This window comes from Anabrus simplex, chromosome 5, assembly GCF_040414725.1.
Source record: "Anabrus simplex isolate iqAnaSimp1 chromosome 5, ASM4041472v1, whole genome shotgun sequence".
Taxonomy (NCBI): Eukaryota; Metazoa; Arthropoda; class Insecta; order Orthoptera; family Tettigoniidae; genus Anabrus; species Anabrus simplex.
Genome location: NC_090269.1, coordinates 400,235,179 through 400,251,076, shown reverse-complemented (window position 1 = coordinate 400,251,076; position 15,898 = coordinate 400,235,179). Strand labels below are relative to the sequence as shown.

At 43.0% G+C, this 15,898-nt stretch overlaps 1 protein-coding gene across 1 annotated transcript in view; it reads right to left on the bottom strand.

The window, feature by feature from the left end:
- LOC136875003 (suppressor of lurcher protein 1) overlaps positions 1-15,898 on the bottom strand; it is a 1,553,195-nt gene that overhangs the window by 15,708 nt on the left and 1,521,589 nt on the right. The window contains exons 11-12 of the mRNA XM_068227855.1: positions 13,178-13,368; positions 7,271-7,478 (exon numbers count right to left, since the gene is read on the bottom strand). Of these exons, the coding sequence (XP_068083956.1) occupies positions 7,271-7,478; positions 13,178-13,368 (399 nt within the window). The remainder of the gene's footprint in view (positions 1-7,270; positions 7,479-13,177; positions 13,369-15,898) is intronic.

Here is a 15,898-nt window from a genome sequence, read left to right as displayed (position 1 = left end):
AAATTTGAAAAGTTGTACTAAGACTGGATCGGGGTCCACTCAACCTCGTGAGGTCAACTGAGTAGAGGGAGTCAGATTCACACCTCAGCCATCCTCGAAGTGATTTTCCGTGGTTTCCCACCTCGTCTCCAAGCAAATGCCAGGATTGTAACTAACTTAACCCTCAGCAAGCGTTGTGAGGTCCCTGTTAACTTCCCACACTTTTGCCTGTTGTCTTCGTGCCATTCCTTGGCAGTCCCAGTACCTCAAGGTACTAAGATAGCTTCAGTCAGTCAGTCACTACTCATTGCATTTAGGGCAGTCGCCCAGGTGGCAGATTCACTATCTGTTGTTTTCCTAGCCTTTGGAAATTTATTGAACATCTCCCTTGGTAAGTTATTCCAGTCCCTAACTCCCCTTCCCCAATTTGTCCTCTTGAATTCCAACTTTACCTTCATATTGTGATCTATCCTACCTTTAAAGACGCCACTCAAACTTATTCGTCTACTAATGTCATTCCACGAAATTTCTACGCTGACAGCTCGGAACATACCACGTAGTCGTGCAGCTCGTCTTCTTTCTCCCAATTCTTTCCAGCCCAAACTTTGCAACATTTTTGCAACGCTACTCTTTTGTCGGAAATAACCCAGAACAAATCGAGCTGCTTTTCTTTGGATTTTGTCCAGTTTTCGAATCAGGTAATCTTGGTGAGTGTCCCATACATTGGAACCATACTCTATTTGGGGTCTTACCAGAGACTTATATGCCTCTTCCTTTACATCCTTACTACAACCCCTAAACACCCTCATAACCATGTGCAGACATACCTAGATACTTACAATGATCCCCATGAGGAACTTTCACCCCATCAACGCGGTAATTAAAACTGTGAGGACTTTTCCTATTTTTGAAACTCACAGCCTTATTTTCAACCCCGTTTATGAACATACCATTGCCTGCTGTCCATCTCACAACATTATCGAGGTCACGTTGCAGTTGCTCACAATCTTGTAACTTATTTATTACTCTATAGAGAATAACATCATCTGCAAAAAGCCTTACCACTGATTCCACTTGTTTACACATATCATTTATATATATAAGAAAACATAAAGGTCAATAATACTGCCTTGAGGAATTCCCCTCTTAATTATTACGGGGTCAGATAAAGCTTCGCCTACTCTAATTCTCTGAGATCTATTTTCTAGAAATACACCAAACCATTCAGTCACTCTTTTGTCTAGTCCAATTGCACTCATTTTTGCCAGTAGTCTCCCATGATCCACCCTACCAAACGAGTCCGACTCGTTGGCTGAACGGTCAGCGTACTGGCCTTCGGTTCAGAGCGTCCTGGGTTCGATTCCCGGCCGGGTCGGGGATTTTAACCTTAATTGGTTAATTCCAAAGGCACGGGGGCTGGGTGTATGTGTTGTCTTCATCATAATTTCATCCTCATCACGACGCGCAGGTCGCCTACGGGTGTCAAATAGAAAGACCTGCACCTGGCGAGCCGAACCCGTCCTGGGATATCCCGGCACTAAAAGCCATACGACATTTCATTTCATTTCATTTCATTTATATATATAAGAAAACATAAAGGTCAATAATACTGCCTTGAGGAATTCCCCTCTTAATTATTACGGGGTCAGATAAAGCTTCGCCTACTCTAATTCTCTGAGATCTATTTTCTAGAAATACACCAAACCATTCAGTCACTCTTTTGTCTAGTCCAATTGCACTCATTTTTGCCAGTAGTCTCCCATGATCCACCCTACCAAATGCTTTTGACAGGTCAATAGCGATACAGTCCATTTGACTTCCTTAATCCAAGACATCTGCTATATCTTTCTAAAATCCTACATGTTGAGTTTCAGTGGAATAACCTTTCCTAAAACCGAATTGCCTTCTATCGAACTAGTTATTAATTTCGCAAACATGTCTAATATAATCAGAAAAAATGCCTTCCCAAAGATTACATGCAACGCATGTAAAACTTACTGGCCTGTAATTTTCAGCTTTATGTCTATCACCCTTTCCTTTATACACAGGGGCTACTATAGCAACTCTCCATTCATTTGGTATACCTCCTTCAACCAAACAATAATCAAATAAGTACTTCAGATAAGGTACTATATCCCAACCCACTGTCTTTAGTATATCCCCAGAAATCTTATCAATTCCAGCTGATTTTCTAGTTTTTAACTTTTATATCTTATTGTAAATGTCTGCCTTAAAATACCTATACATACCCTTGAATGTTTCACTAAAATTTGTATGACTGCCAATTATGCTTGCCATCATGTTATCCTTAGCTGCCTTCTTTGCTAGATTCAATTTCCTAGTAAGTTCCTCCCATTTCTCCTTACTTGTACAGCTATTTCTAACTCTACTTCTTTCCAATCTGCACCTCCTTCTTAGTCTCTTTATTTCTCTGTTATAATAAGGTGCGTCTTTACCATTCTTTCTAGCAATTATCTGTCGATATTCAAGAGTATTTATATTCTGTGAATGTTCCTTCAAAAGAACCTCTAGAGTTATAAGCATAGTACCCCTCATCAAGAACAAGGTAACTGGTGTCAAATAATCTAAGATCTGTGTTTCTTTTATCAAAAAGAGCATTTCTTTCTTTCTTTCTTTCTTTCTTTCTTTCTTTCTTTCTTTCTGAATCAGCTTACCCTCCAGGGTTGGATTTTCCCTCGGACTCAGCGAGGGATCCCACCTCTACCGCCTCAAGGGCAGTGTTCTGGAGAGTGAGACATTGGGTCGGTGGATACAACTGGGGAGGATGACCAGTACGTCGCCCAGCCATCCTCACCTGCTATGTTGAACAGGGGCTTTGTGGGGATGGGACGATTGGAACGGATGGACAAGGAAGAGGGAAGAAAGCTGCCGTGGCCTTAAGTTTGGTACTGTCCCGGCAATTGCCTGGAGAAGTGGGAAACCACAGAAAACCACTTCGAGGATGGCTGATGTGGGAATCGATGCCACCTCTACTCATTTAACCTCCCGAGGCAGAGTGGACCCCGTTTCAACCCACGTACAACTTTTCAAATTTCTTGGCAGAGCCGGGAATCGAACCCGAACCTCTGGGGGTGGCAGCTAATCACACTAACCACCAAACCATAGAGGCGGACAAAAAGAGTCTTACAGATGAATTTTTAGAACATTTAACACTATCAATAACTACAACAAAGCAACTATGTGCATGCAGTAATTGAGAGTATACACTGACTGACAGAGCAAATGCAACACCAAGAAGGAGTGGTCAGAACTTTATGCCAATTGCAGGGTAGACTGACGTCACTGAGGTATGCTCATGATGTGAAATGCGCTGCTGTGCTGCGCACGTAGCGAACGATAAATGGGACACGGCCTTGGCGAATGGCCCACTTCGTACCGTGATTTCTCAGCCGACAGTCATTGTAGAACGTGTTGTCGTGTGCCACAGGACACGTGTATAGCTAAGAATGCCAGGCAGCCGTCAACGGAGGCATTTCCAGCAGACAGACGACTTTACGAGGGGTATGGTGATCGGGCTGAGAAGGGCAGGTTGGTCGCTTCGTCAAATCGCAGCCGATACCCATATGGATGTGTCCACGGTGCAGCGCCTGTGGCGAAGATGGTTGGCGCAGGGACATGTGGCACGTGCGAGGGGTCCAGGCGCAGCCCGAGTGACGTCAGCACGCGAGGATCGGCGCATCCGCTGCCAAGCGGTGGCAGCCCCACACGCCACGTCAACCGCCATTCTTCAGCATGTGCAAGACACCCTGGCTGTTCCAATATCGACCAGAACAATTTCCCGTCGATTGGTTGAAGGAGGCCTGCACTCCCGGCGTCCGCTCAGAAGACTACCATTGATTCCACAGCATAGACGTGCACGCCTGGCATGGTGCCGGGCTAGAGCGACTTGGATGAGGGAATGGCGGAACGTCGTGTTCTCCGATGAGTCACGCTTCTGTTCTGTCAGTGATAGTCACCGCAGACGAGTGTGGCGTCGGCGTGGAGAAAGGTCAAATCCGGCAGTAACTGTGGAGCGCCCTACCGCTAGACAACGCGGCATCATGGTTTGGAGCGCTATTGCGTATGATTCCACGTCACCTCTAGTGCGTATTCAAGGCACGTTAAATGCCCACCGCTACGTGCAGCATGTGCTGCGGCCGGTGGCACTCCCGTACATTCAGGGGCTGCCCAATGCTCTGTTTCAGCAGGATAATGCCCGCCCACACACTGCTCGCATCTCCCAACAGGCTCTACGAGGTGTACAGATGCTTCCGTGGCCAGCGTACTCTCCGGATCTCTCACCAATCGAACACGTGTGGGATCTCATTGGACGCCGTTTGCAAACTCTGCCCCAGCCTCGTACGGACGACCAACTGTGGCAAATGGTTGACAGAGAATGGAGAACCATCCCTCAGGACACCATCCGCACTCTTATTGACTCTGTACCTCGACGTGTTTCTGCGTGCATCGCCGCTCGCGGTGGTCCTACATCCTACTGAGTCGATGCCGTGCGCATTGTGTAACCTGCATATCGGTTTGAAATAAACATCAATTATTCGTCCGTGCCGTCTCTGTTTTTTCCCCAACTGTCATCCCTTTCGAACCACTCCTTCTTGGTGTTGCATTTGCTCTGTCAGTCAGTGTAAATACAAAACCACAGATGGTTTTGGTCAGTAATATCAACTACGTTCCCACATTTATTTCTTTGTCGCAAAACTATGACAATCATTTTTGTCACTATTACTTGTAAATCTGAAGGAAGAACTCTTAGAGAATTAATGGTATGGTCACAGAGCAGTTATAGAATAAATACTGTAAATTATGAGAGTGTGAATTAATGAAATATAAGGTTGAGGATTGCCATTGACCAAACGGAGTTCATCACCAACATCAGAGATTCACCGAACTCAATCCCACATGGGAATGCAGTAATAATCAAGACTAACTCCTACAAATACCTTGGAGAATGGATAACATCGAACGTCAGTGAGGATTTAGCCATGAAACCCAGGTGTTCCAAACTGGAGAGAGCTTTCCATTCCTGTAAGAAAATTTACACCTCCCAATCCCCTTCCCTTCGCCTCAAACTTTGACACTATGAAACCGTAGGAAGATCTTTTGTACTCTATGTCTCAGAATACTTGAACAAGGTCAGAAAGGACACCTCAGGAATTTAAAACTCATAGAATGAAAGATACTAAGAAAAATCATGGGCCCCACTAAAGTGGGCTGTGAATACAGAATCAGGCATAACAACGAGCTTTACCAACATTTTAGGAGCATAACATAAGCCACGAGAAATAGGAGACACCTTCTACGGTCACATAGTCAGAGTGGACAACAAGAGACTGACCTCAAGAATTTTCATCACCATTTCTAGAGGGAAAGGGACAAATCCTAAATTATTATTAAAAAATGCATCGCAGTTGGGAAATATCCCGGTGGCAATGGTCACTTACAGTAGTGTGATAATAAAGTTAAAACAAAATTACCCAACTACAGCTACTGCTACTGTACAACAGGCAATTCCATGGTAAGAAAACATTACAAGAAATACTACTTAGTTTTTTAAAATGCTATTTGTTCGGGGCGTCGGCCTATGAAGATCTTTTGCCCCCACTTGCACCATGTGTGAGGAACCTGCATGTATTTTGTAAATGGCGGAAGTGTAAAGTGTTGAATGGGAGGAAAGGAACGTTAAGGACGACACAAACACCCAATCCCCAGGCCAAGGATTTTAATCATTTACAATCAAAAACCCCTGACCCTGCGGGGAATCGAAGCCGGGGCCGCTGCGCGACAGGCGGACACGCTACCCCCTACATCGTGAAGCCGGACTACTGCTTGGTTAAATAAGAGCCTCCGTGGCTCAGGCGGCAGGGCGCCGGCCTCTCACCGCTGGGTCCCGTGGTTCAAATCCCGGTCACTCCATGTGAGATTTGTGCTGCAGAAAGCGGATGCGGACAGGTTTATCTCCGGGTACTCCGGTTTTCCCTGTCATATATCATTCCAGCAACACTCTTCAATATCATTTCATTTCATCTGTCATTCATTAATCATTGCCTCAGAGGAGTGCGACAGGCTTCGGCAGCCGGCACAATTCCTATCCTCGCCGCTAGATGGGGGCTTCATTCATTCCATTCCTGACCCGGTCAAATAACTGGAAACAGGCTGTGGATTTTCACTACTAGTTTAACATTCTAAATCCAGCATCATCATAGGCCTATACAAATACACTTCCAGTACTTAACACTACGGCTTACAATACTATAGGTTGAGCTTACTGCTAGATTTATATTACAAGTGTTGTTGTAGTTGTTTTGAATTATATTTTAACTTTATTATCACACTACTGTAAGTGACCATTGCCACGGGGATATTTCCCAATTGCGATGTATTTGTTAATAATAATAATTTAGCATTAGTCCGTCTGGCCCCGCGGTGTAGGGGGCAACGTGACTGCCTGTCACCCGGCGGCCCCTGGCTCGATTCCCGGACGGGCCAGGGTTTTTTAATTGTAAATGATTACTATCCGTGGCCTGGGGACTGGGTGTTTCTGTCGTCCTTAAACTTCCTTTCCTCACATTCAGCACTTTACACTTCCGCCATTTACATAATACACGCAGGTTCCTCACATATGATGCAAGTAGGGGCAAAAGATCTTCATAGACCGACACCCCGAACAAATAGCATTTATATTTAAAAAAAGCATTAGTCCCCTGTAAAAATCTTGTTAGAAAAGACCTAGAATTTTTAAATGTTGGTCCTAAGGATATATTCATTTATCGGGGATCAATTTAGAATGCTGATCAGAACATCCGCATATCACTGACAGCTAAAACATTGCGTCCTAGAGTGGGAATGAAGTGGACACAGGAAAGTAAAGCAACACACAGTGCAAATATGAAGGAATACTGGATTAAGAAGAAGACTCACGAGAGTTAGAAACCACGTGGTCCAATGAGCCCCAACGAAACAAGAAATGATATTCGATGAAAAGGGAAATTTAAGTTTCTTTTATTTTTGGGTTAATGGTATTCCATAATGAAAATTTAAGTGTAGACGAGTAGTTACATACATCACTGAATGGAAACTTAGAAAATTATTGATTTCTTTCGGAATAAAAGTAAAGAAAGAAAGATGTTTTAGGGGACAAATGTGTCGCTTGGTCCTCAAAGGTTAAATTTCAGCATACTCTACTAAGAAGACATTGACCTAGTTTCATTATCACTTTAACTATGACACGACAGTTGAGGTAGTGTATAACCGATATTACTGGATATTTACTTACGGCAACACTCCCTCCACGTCGAAGTAGTTGAAATGCAGGTGAACTTTCTCTCTGTTGTGCCCGTGGAAGAAGTAATGGCACTCCGTGTCCCGTGGGTAGAACCCAGGGAAGTTTGGACTGGCAAATGAACCATTGCGAGCTTCACTGCTGTTGAACACGAAAGCGCATGGGAACTCCACAAGCTGCCGGCCTGTCGTCACTCCGAAATCTGAAATATAAGTATTATTATTGAGTCTAAATTAATAACAGCCTACCAATAATAGTAATCTCGTGTCCTCCTCCAGAGGTGGCGCAGATCGTTGAAGACACACTCGCAATGGTGGTGAGCTGCATGCACCATTTTAACGAAAGGCCAGCCATCCTGCCATTCTTAAGTTTCTGTCAGCACCGGGAATCAAACTCTGGTCCCAGAGGACCGTTATGTTACGGAGCCGGCCATACCAATAATAATGAGCTCGCGTTCAGATCAACAGTCAATAGATTGACTTGATATAGCACTCTACGCCACCCTATCCTGTGCAAAACTTTCAATATATAAGTAATTTCCACAACCTTCCTTTTCTCTAATTCGTCTGTCAAATTTATGCCTTCGTCTACACCTAGTTTAGTCAACCCCGACAAATCCTTCTCCTTCTAGTCAAATTTAATTGGCTGTCTCGTCATATCCATTTAGTGATTTAATTTTCAATCCAATCTATTCATACCACCATTATCATTTTTCTTGTAGCATGACTAAGGCCTCTCGGTGAATTGTAAACTGTGTATTCTACGACTGTGCATCTATCTCTAGAAAAACAGTGAACTAGGGGAAATCTTAGCAACTTTTCCACCTGAGGACTAGATGTTTCTGACTTAAAATGAAAATCCACAGCCTGTTTCCCGACATTCAAGTTCAGATGCCATTACTTGTAAGGGAGAATGTTTGTATTTAGACGTTAATTATAGTTGATCTCCCATTGTTTGTTTAATTATGTGAAGTCACATAAACTACAAACTTGATCTATCCACCCCTCTAGAGGGGTGATATCAAGCTAATTCACCGATCAGAATATATGATATGAATTTCATTTAATCCAATCAAATGAGTTTTCACTGAAACGCATAGATAGTTCTGCCGAAACCCCCTATGATGACGCGAGCTTTGAGGATGGAATCTTGTGGCCGCTTTAGTGTGTGTACTACGAACTAAGGAGAGAGGCCGCCCTACGGGAGTCGTGAGGCGGGGTTTGGGCATCATGACATCATAAATAAACAGCGTAAGGCACTCTGTTTTATTAAGTGAACTACTGCGTGTGAAGCTAGGGAAGATTTCTCCGTCCCCTTTAGTATGTAACTGCTAGGTCGCCGGCTCAGTTCTCAAATTAAATGTAATATCGAAAACTAATGTAACTTTAGTCTTTAAATTTTTATCTTTTCATTTCCCCTGGGGAAATAGTTGAAATGTAAGGAAGTACGAGTGGTTACCCTCGTTAAACTTAATCTAAATTTGTGTAGGGTGACTACATTTTTCAACCATCTATATTTTCTTTCTCTTTTTCGGCATATTTACCTTCTGATACTTAGTCACCCGGTGGTATGGGATTGGAATCTTTACCATTGGGCTTTTCTATTTTTTGAGGCCTGCTTTCATATTATTTGTGTAGGGGTAATTGTACACCAGTTCACTACTGCTTTCTACTATGATGATGGCCGAGGTGGTCATGGTTGGGGACTCATGGCCCAAAGGGGCAAACAATACTCCGATATAAAACAAACTCTCAGTGTTAGAAACCCTGCATATTATAAATCCTGGGGAAGCTAAGGCTTCTGCTTTATGACTGTGCAAATTCCCGTTGCTAGTTTCTGAAGACCCGTGGGTCAACGACTTTGACTGTGCTACTCATAGCGAGTTGTATTTAATTCATTACACTATTGTACATATTTTGAGCCTTCGAACCCTGTGTAATTTCTAGAGTGGTTGAGCCCTTTTGTGAATAACTGAAGGTACCTTCCCAACTGGAATTATTGTTTAATTTTCTTGAAAATAGTGAAAGAAAAGAAACAAAATTCAAATGTGATTTTGTTAGCTGAGGGGGTGGGACAGGCCACCTAGATGGTTACGCCTTCTCTCCGATCACGAGATGTGCCAAGTTGAAGTAGATATGAATGAATAAGCATAGGGGGTAAAGGATGTGAAAAAAGAAGGAGAAGGAATGGTTGGACTTATTTTCTTTAGCTAAAGGCTCTATTGCACCAATTTATTTTGAATTCTCATCGAACAATTATAAATTTACGGTGTATAAATAATTTGAACTTAAGTGATAATAATACAGTGCAAAACAATAATATTATTCTTGGGGCATGAGTGTTAATACTGATATCTACAATATTTATATTACGGTACTCTCATGGATACAATTGTACAAAATAAATGTATTTGATTTCCTTGCCAGTATATTCTCCAACCCATAAAAGGAACGAAAATAGACTTACAGGGCAAAAAATAAAGAATTAAAAATTGATTGCTTGGTCGGTATATTCCTTGGTCCATAAAACGAACTTATAAAAGAGGAATTCGAAAATATCAGAGACACACGACCGTAATCTTCATTTGTAGGACAATGTACTGTCAAAGCACTAGATAGGCCTATATGTACCTACAGTTGTATAAATTGCTTCCTTTGTCCTTTATAGTAAAAAAGTTAAGTTCCTGGGAAGGAGAAATAATTAAATTTCTTCTTAATGTTCCGTCGCTAGGCGCATCGCAAATATTCTGGTACAAATCACCCGAACTATACAAAGGAGGCTAGCCACGAACAGTCAGAGTTGAAGCCAGTGTGTTGGGGTGAGTGTTAGAGTTGGATGGTTGGCAGCGTTGTTGACTATCGTCATTGTGCCACAGGAGTCAGAGTAATGTCACGTACGAAACGGAATACTCCGAGTACTGCCTTTGAGTACTGGGTGTTGCTACCATGGACCGAAGACTGCCTTGGAGTCTGTGTGCGGAACAGTTATGCGAGTAGAATTGAAGCAGTGCTGATTGCCATTGTTGTGTGGAATATTGTAGCACTGTTGAACAGTTGCTGTTTGGTATTCAGTACCAAGTATCTCACTGTGTTTGACTATGCGAATTAATGGACAGTTTATGGAGTTGAACCAAGGAACTGTCATCGTGTATTGTGTGGTCAGTAGTGCTGTGTTTAACCCTTGCTGTTTTTGCGCGCAGCTGCTGTGTAGAATGACTGGACTTGGAGATGAAGTGGAATTAAGAGGAGCCTGTGAGCAAGGATTATACCCCTCTCAGGTAAAGAGCCTAACTCCATGCCGTGTGAAGATGACAGAGACTTGTAAATAGGCAGCAATTGGGAGTGTGATCATTCATAGTTGCATTTAATTGTGCGTCTGTGTATTGGATCATCGTGAAATAAATTAGAGCGTTCAAACAGATGGTATTTTATTCGTAATTATATTGTTAATACAAATATTCGTAATCGTTCCACGTGATCAATGGTCTTCGCCTTACCGGACACTCCAGGTCAAGTCTCGCATATATTTCCATAAAGCTTCTTCTTAAATGAACCAAACCAACCTGTAACGTTATCACTTATTCTATTAAAGGAAAGTGTCGCATGCCACAAATGTCAGACAAGAGAGACAAAAGACCTGTAATAATATTGTGGTAAACAATTATGATGAAAATGGAAATAACAGTTTTAACTGGTGTTGAGAGACTACAAATATTGACAACTCTACTAAATTAAATTTCAAAACCTAATTAACTTGGTACGTGCTATCAAAAATTTACATTACATTTATATAAATTAAATCTAAATTAATAAAGATGTGGTATTTATTTGCTAATGTAAAATAAGTGTTGATGGTCATATAATACTATCGAAATGGAACGTACATATTTCTGAAAAGGGTCACTCGATACAGAGCAGAGTTACACCTGTTCAGATGCTGCAGAGTGGCGAGTGGTATTGAAAAGGTGTCCTTGATACTGCGCTTTTAAACATAACACGATGTGGAGAGTTAACGTAGGCCTACTTTAAGTTCATCTGAGATAAAACATAATATTTCATAATGATAGATATTACCAAAATACATTACGTCAGTATATTAACTTCTTTCATTTCCACGATGACTTACAGTACCGTACTCTTATATGTACTCTAACAAATCAAACAAATTGCATATTTTAAATATGCAAGACCAGATGTTCTAGCCATCGATAAACAGAGAGATCGTTCTCTAGTATTAGATCCAACAGTATATAGTAGAATCAGGTGAAAGACACCCGTACGATGTACACTCTGAGAAGTAGGCAATCTACGTTCCAGTATCCAATGACGTCAAGGAGAAATATCATGTGAACCCCGTCACTGTTTACTGGTTGTTAGTGGGTGCAAGAGGTACCACACCGGGTATGATGGTTGAGTTGTGGAAGAGGTTTGCCCTTAGGAAAGCTACCTAGCCACGATTGCCGGGGCGGCTATTCGTGGGACTGTGCTTCTTTTAAGGAACCATTTATATTCAAAAACATAAAAATTGTACAACACTCTGTCTTATGGCAAATCCGTTGCGGGCCAGTTTCATAAATAAAGGATTATACATGCATTTTGACAGAAGATAATGGCAATGAAAGACTGGTAACTTGCAAACCTCTTTCTTGTCAGAAGTAGATTGCTTTTAGACCCCACGATATTATGTATGTCCGCCTCTGTGCTGTAGTGGTTAGTGTGATCAGCTGCCACCCTCGGAGGCCCGGGTTCGATTCCTGGCTCTGCCACGAAATGTTAAAAGTGATAGGAGGGCTGGAACGGGTCCACCTAGCTTCGGGAGGTCAACTGAGTAGAGCGGGGTTCGATTCCCTCCTCAGCCATCCTGGAAGTGGTTTTCCCGTGGTTTCCCACTTCTCCTCCAGGCAAATGCCGGGATGGTACCTAACTTAAGGCCACGACCGCTTCCTTCCCTCTTCCTTGTCTATCCCTTCCAATCTTCCCATCCCTCGTCAAGGCCCCTGTGCAGCATAGCAAGTGAGGTCGACTGGGCGAGGTACTGGTCATCCTCACCAGTCGTATCCCCCGATCAAAGCCTCGCTGAGTCCGAGGAAAAATAAACAATCCTGGAGGGTAAACAGATTAAGAAACGGAAAAAGAAAGATATTATGTATTATCATATGAGAAAAGTATAAATGAAAATCCACAGCCTGTTTCCAGTCATTCGACCGAGTCAGGAGTGCAATGAACGAAGCCCCCATCTAGCGGCGAGGATAGGAATTGTACAGGCTGCGAAACCTGTCGCACTCCTCTGGGGCAATGATTGTTGACTGACAGATGAAACTGAAATATATTGGTGATTGTTGCTGGAATGAAAGACGACAAGGAAAACTTGATTACCCAGAGAAAAACCTGTATCACTTCCACTTTGTCCAGCACAAATTTAACATGGAGTGACCGGAATTTGAACCACGGAGCCTGGCGGTGAGAGGACGGCGCGTTGCCACCTGAGCCACGGAGGATCTTGTGTTATGATACATATCTATTAATAATCTTATGTAAGAATTTCGCATCAAGGATATATATATATATATATTTTGCTACTTGCTTTACTTCACACCGACACAGATAGGTCTTACGGCGACGATGGGAGAGGAAAGGCCTAGGAATGGGAAGGCCTTAATTAAGGTACAGCCCCAGCATTTGCCTGGTGTGAAAATGGGAAACCACGGAAAACCATCTTCAGGGCTGCCGACAGTGGGGTTCGAACCCACTGTCTCCCTGATGCGAGCTCACAGCTCCGCACTCCTAACCGCACGGCCAACTCGCCCGGTCACAAGGACTTTTATCCGAAGTTCTAAACTGGTTAGTGTAGGTAATGTCGTTCATTATATGACAGATTAATAAAGTCACCTAGCATACTAACTTTCTGTGAAGCTGTATGTAGCCTTGAAGCCCCGAGAATGACTGGATGAGTAGATCCCGCGGAATTCCAACATTAGTCTCGGGCCGTTGGACATGAGGGGCTTTGGCACGAGGCTGCCGCAGAAACTCTCAATCTTCTCCATGCGGCCATCGATGTGGACGTAGGCCACCAGAGAGTCGATGCTCTCGCACCTGAAACAAGTAGCTCATTAGTTTTCGTAATTCAATTGAAAATGACAAGCCAGCTTATTGCTGACATTCTACTATCGACGAAACTGGTGACACACACACACACACACACACACACACACACACACACACACACACACACACACACACACACACACAGAGAGAGAGAGAGAGAGAGAGAGAGAGGGAGAGAGAGAGAGTTCCTCTCTTAACAAACTAATCCATTTCAGAAACATATAAAGGCACTGCAGGGTGATGAAGATTACCTTTGCAATTGACTTTACCTCTCACCAACTCAGACAGAGATGGAAGTGACAATGGCCTTAACTGAATTGCTGGATGATAAAAGGAAATCAGTACAAATTACAGTTTTCGGAAAAAAAAAAACTAAAAAAACACAAAGAACAAAAACAGAAAAAAAACTGGTTCAAACCTCCACTTCGTACAATATCATTACCATTTTTGTTATACAAATCTACTACAGCATAGTAGAAGGTTACCCATGAATTAAAAAATATAAAATTAATTTTAATATATCTGCTGGACTCATCGCGTTTTAGCATATAAATGATAATATGAGAGAATTTCTTCTTCTTCTTCTTCTTCTTAATCTGTTTACCATCCAGGGTTGACTTTTCCCTCGGATTCAGCGAGGGATCGCACCTCTACCGCCTAAAGGGCAGTATCCTGGAGCGTGAGACATTGGATCGGAGGACAAAACTATGGAGGAGGACCAGTAACTGGCCCAGGCGACCTCACCTGCTATGCGGAACAGGGACCTTGTGGGGAATGGGAAGATTGGAAGGAAGGGATAGGCAAGGAAGCGACCCTGGCCTTAAATTAGGTACCATCCCCCTGGAGAAGTGAGAAACTATGGAAAACCACTTCCAGGATAGCTGAGGAGGGAATCGAACCCCCCTCCACTCAGTTGACCTCCAGAGGCTGAGTGGACCCCGTCACATCCCTCGTACCACTTTACAAATTTCGTTGCAAAGCCGGGAATCGAACCCGGGCCTCCGGAAGTGGCAGCTAACCACACTAACCACTAAACCACCTATTTTCATTCACAGGGACCTTTCCTTCAACGTGAAATATAATGTGTGTTTAAAGAAAACCTTTTCAGTACTGAGTCAGTATTGTGAGCAAGGTTCTGAATTGTAAGAAGATAAAGGGCTCCGTACACAAGAGCCGCACAACAAAACGAAAGCAGCAACACGTGACACCGAGTAAATCAGATAGTAAATGTATACGGGCCTTCAGTTAATTTGATCAATTATCGCTTCATATCCGTAGGTTTAACCTCAAAGTGCCCTACACGTGACCCCTGGGTGGTGCTAACAAAGCAACAACATTGGCAACCAGACAATCCTTGGGATCTCCTGGCTTAAAACATATCACAATGACAAGACATCAGGGAAACGGTCGTTATAAGGACCAACAATATAGGAACCTAGGTCGAAGTATTCAGCCAATGTAGATTAACACACAAGGACTAAGCAGATCAAAACGGTCATCAATATCTATAATCCTCCTGCTTCCACATGGCCAGCACATGTCATTCAAACATACCGTCATCCAGCTGTCTATCTAGGTGATTTTAACACCCATCATGAGCAATGGGGATATTCTATGACTAATTCCAATAGAGACATTTCGACTTCGTCGGCTGAAGAGCACAATTTCCATCTTTTTTTATGACTCTAAAGATCGGCGTACGTTCAGATCAGCTACTTGGAGGAGAGAGTATAATCCTGATTTATGCTACGTGTCTACCGACTAAAACACTATACTTCTACCAACCATGCGAAAAGTTCTCTTTGTTTTTCTCCATACCCAACATCGACCAGTTGTAATGGAAATTGGAATTAACGTTCCAGTATCGTCCTCAATTCCTTGTCCATGCTGGAACTTTCAGAGAACAAATTGGATTGGCTATACTGAACACCTTGATAAGTGCCTAGGATGGATTCCACATGCAAAAGACAACTACGGGAGATTTATTGATGCTATAAAATGCACAGCAAAGAAGTTTATACAGAGAGGCTACCGAAAGGAATATATCCCTGGTTGTAATGAAAACAGCGATGTTCTCTACCAAAAGTTCCTTACAACTGGTGACCCGTGCCTAGCAGATGAATTACTCCACAATTTTGATGCTGTCCGCAGACAGAAATGGACAGAAACAATTGAAAGCCTTGACTTCAAACACTCAAGTCGAAAAGTATGGTCCATCCTAAGAAAGCTAGGTGGGGGCTGTCGGTAGATCGAATGACTTCTTAATTTTTTTGCTATTTGTTTTACGTCGCACCGACACAGATATGTCTTATGGTGACGATGGGACAGGAAAGGCCTGGGAATGAGAAGGAAGCGTCCGTGGCCTTAGTTAAGGTACAGCCCCAGCATTTGCCTGGTGTGAAAATGGGAAACCACGGAAAACCATCTTCAGGGCTGCCGACAGTGGGGTTCGAACAAACTATCTCCAGAATACTGGATACTGGCCGCACTTAACCGACTGCAGCTATCGAGCTCGGTA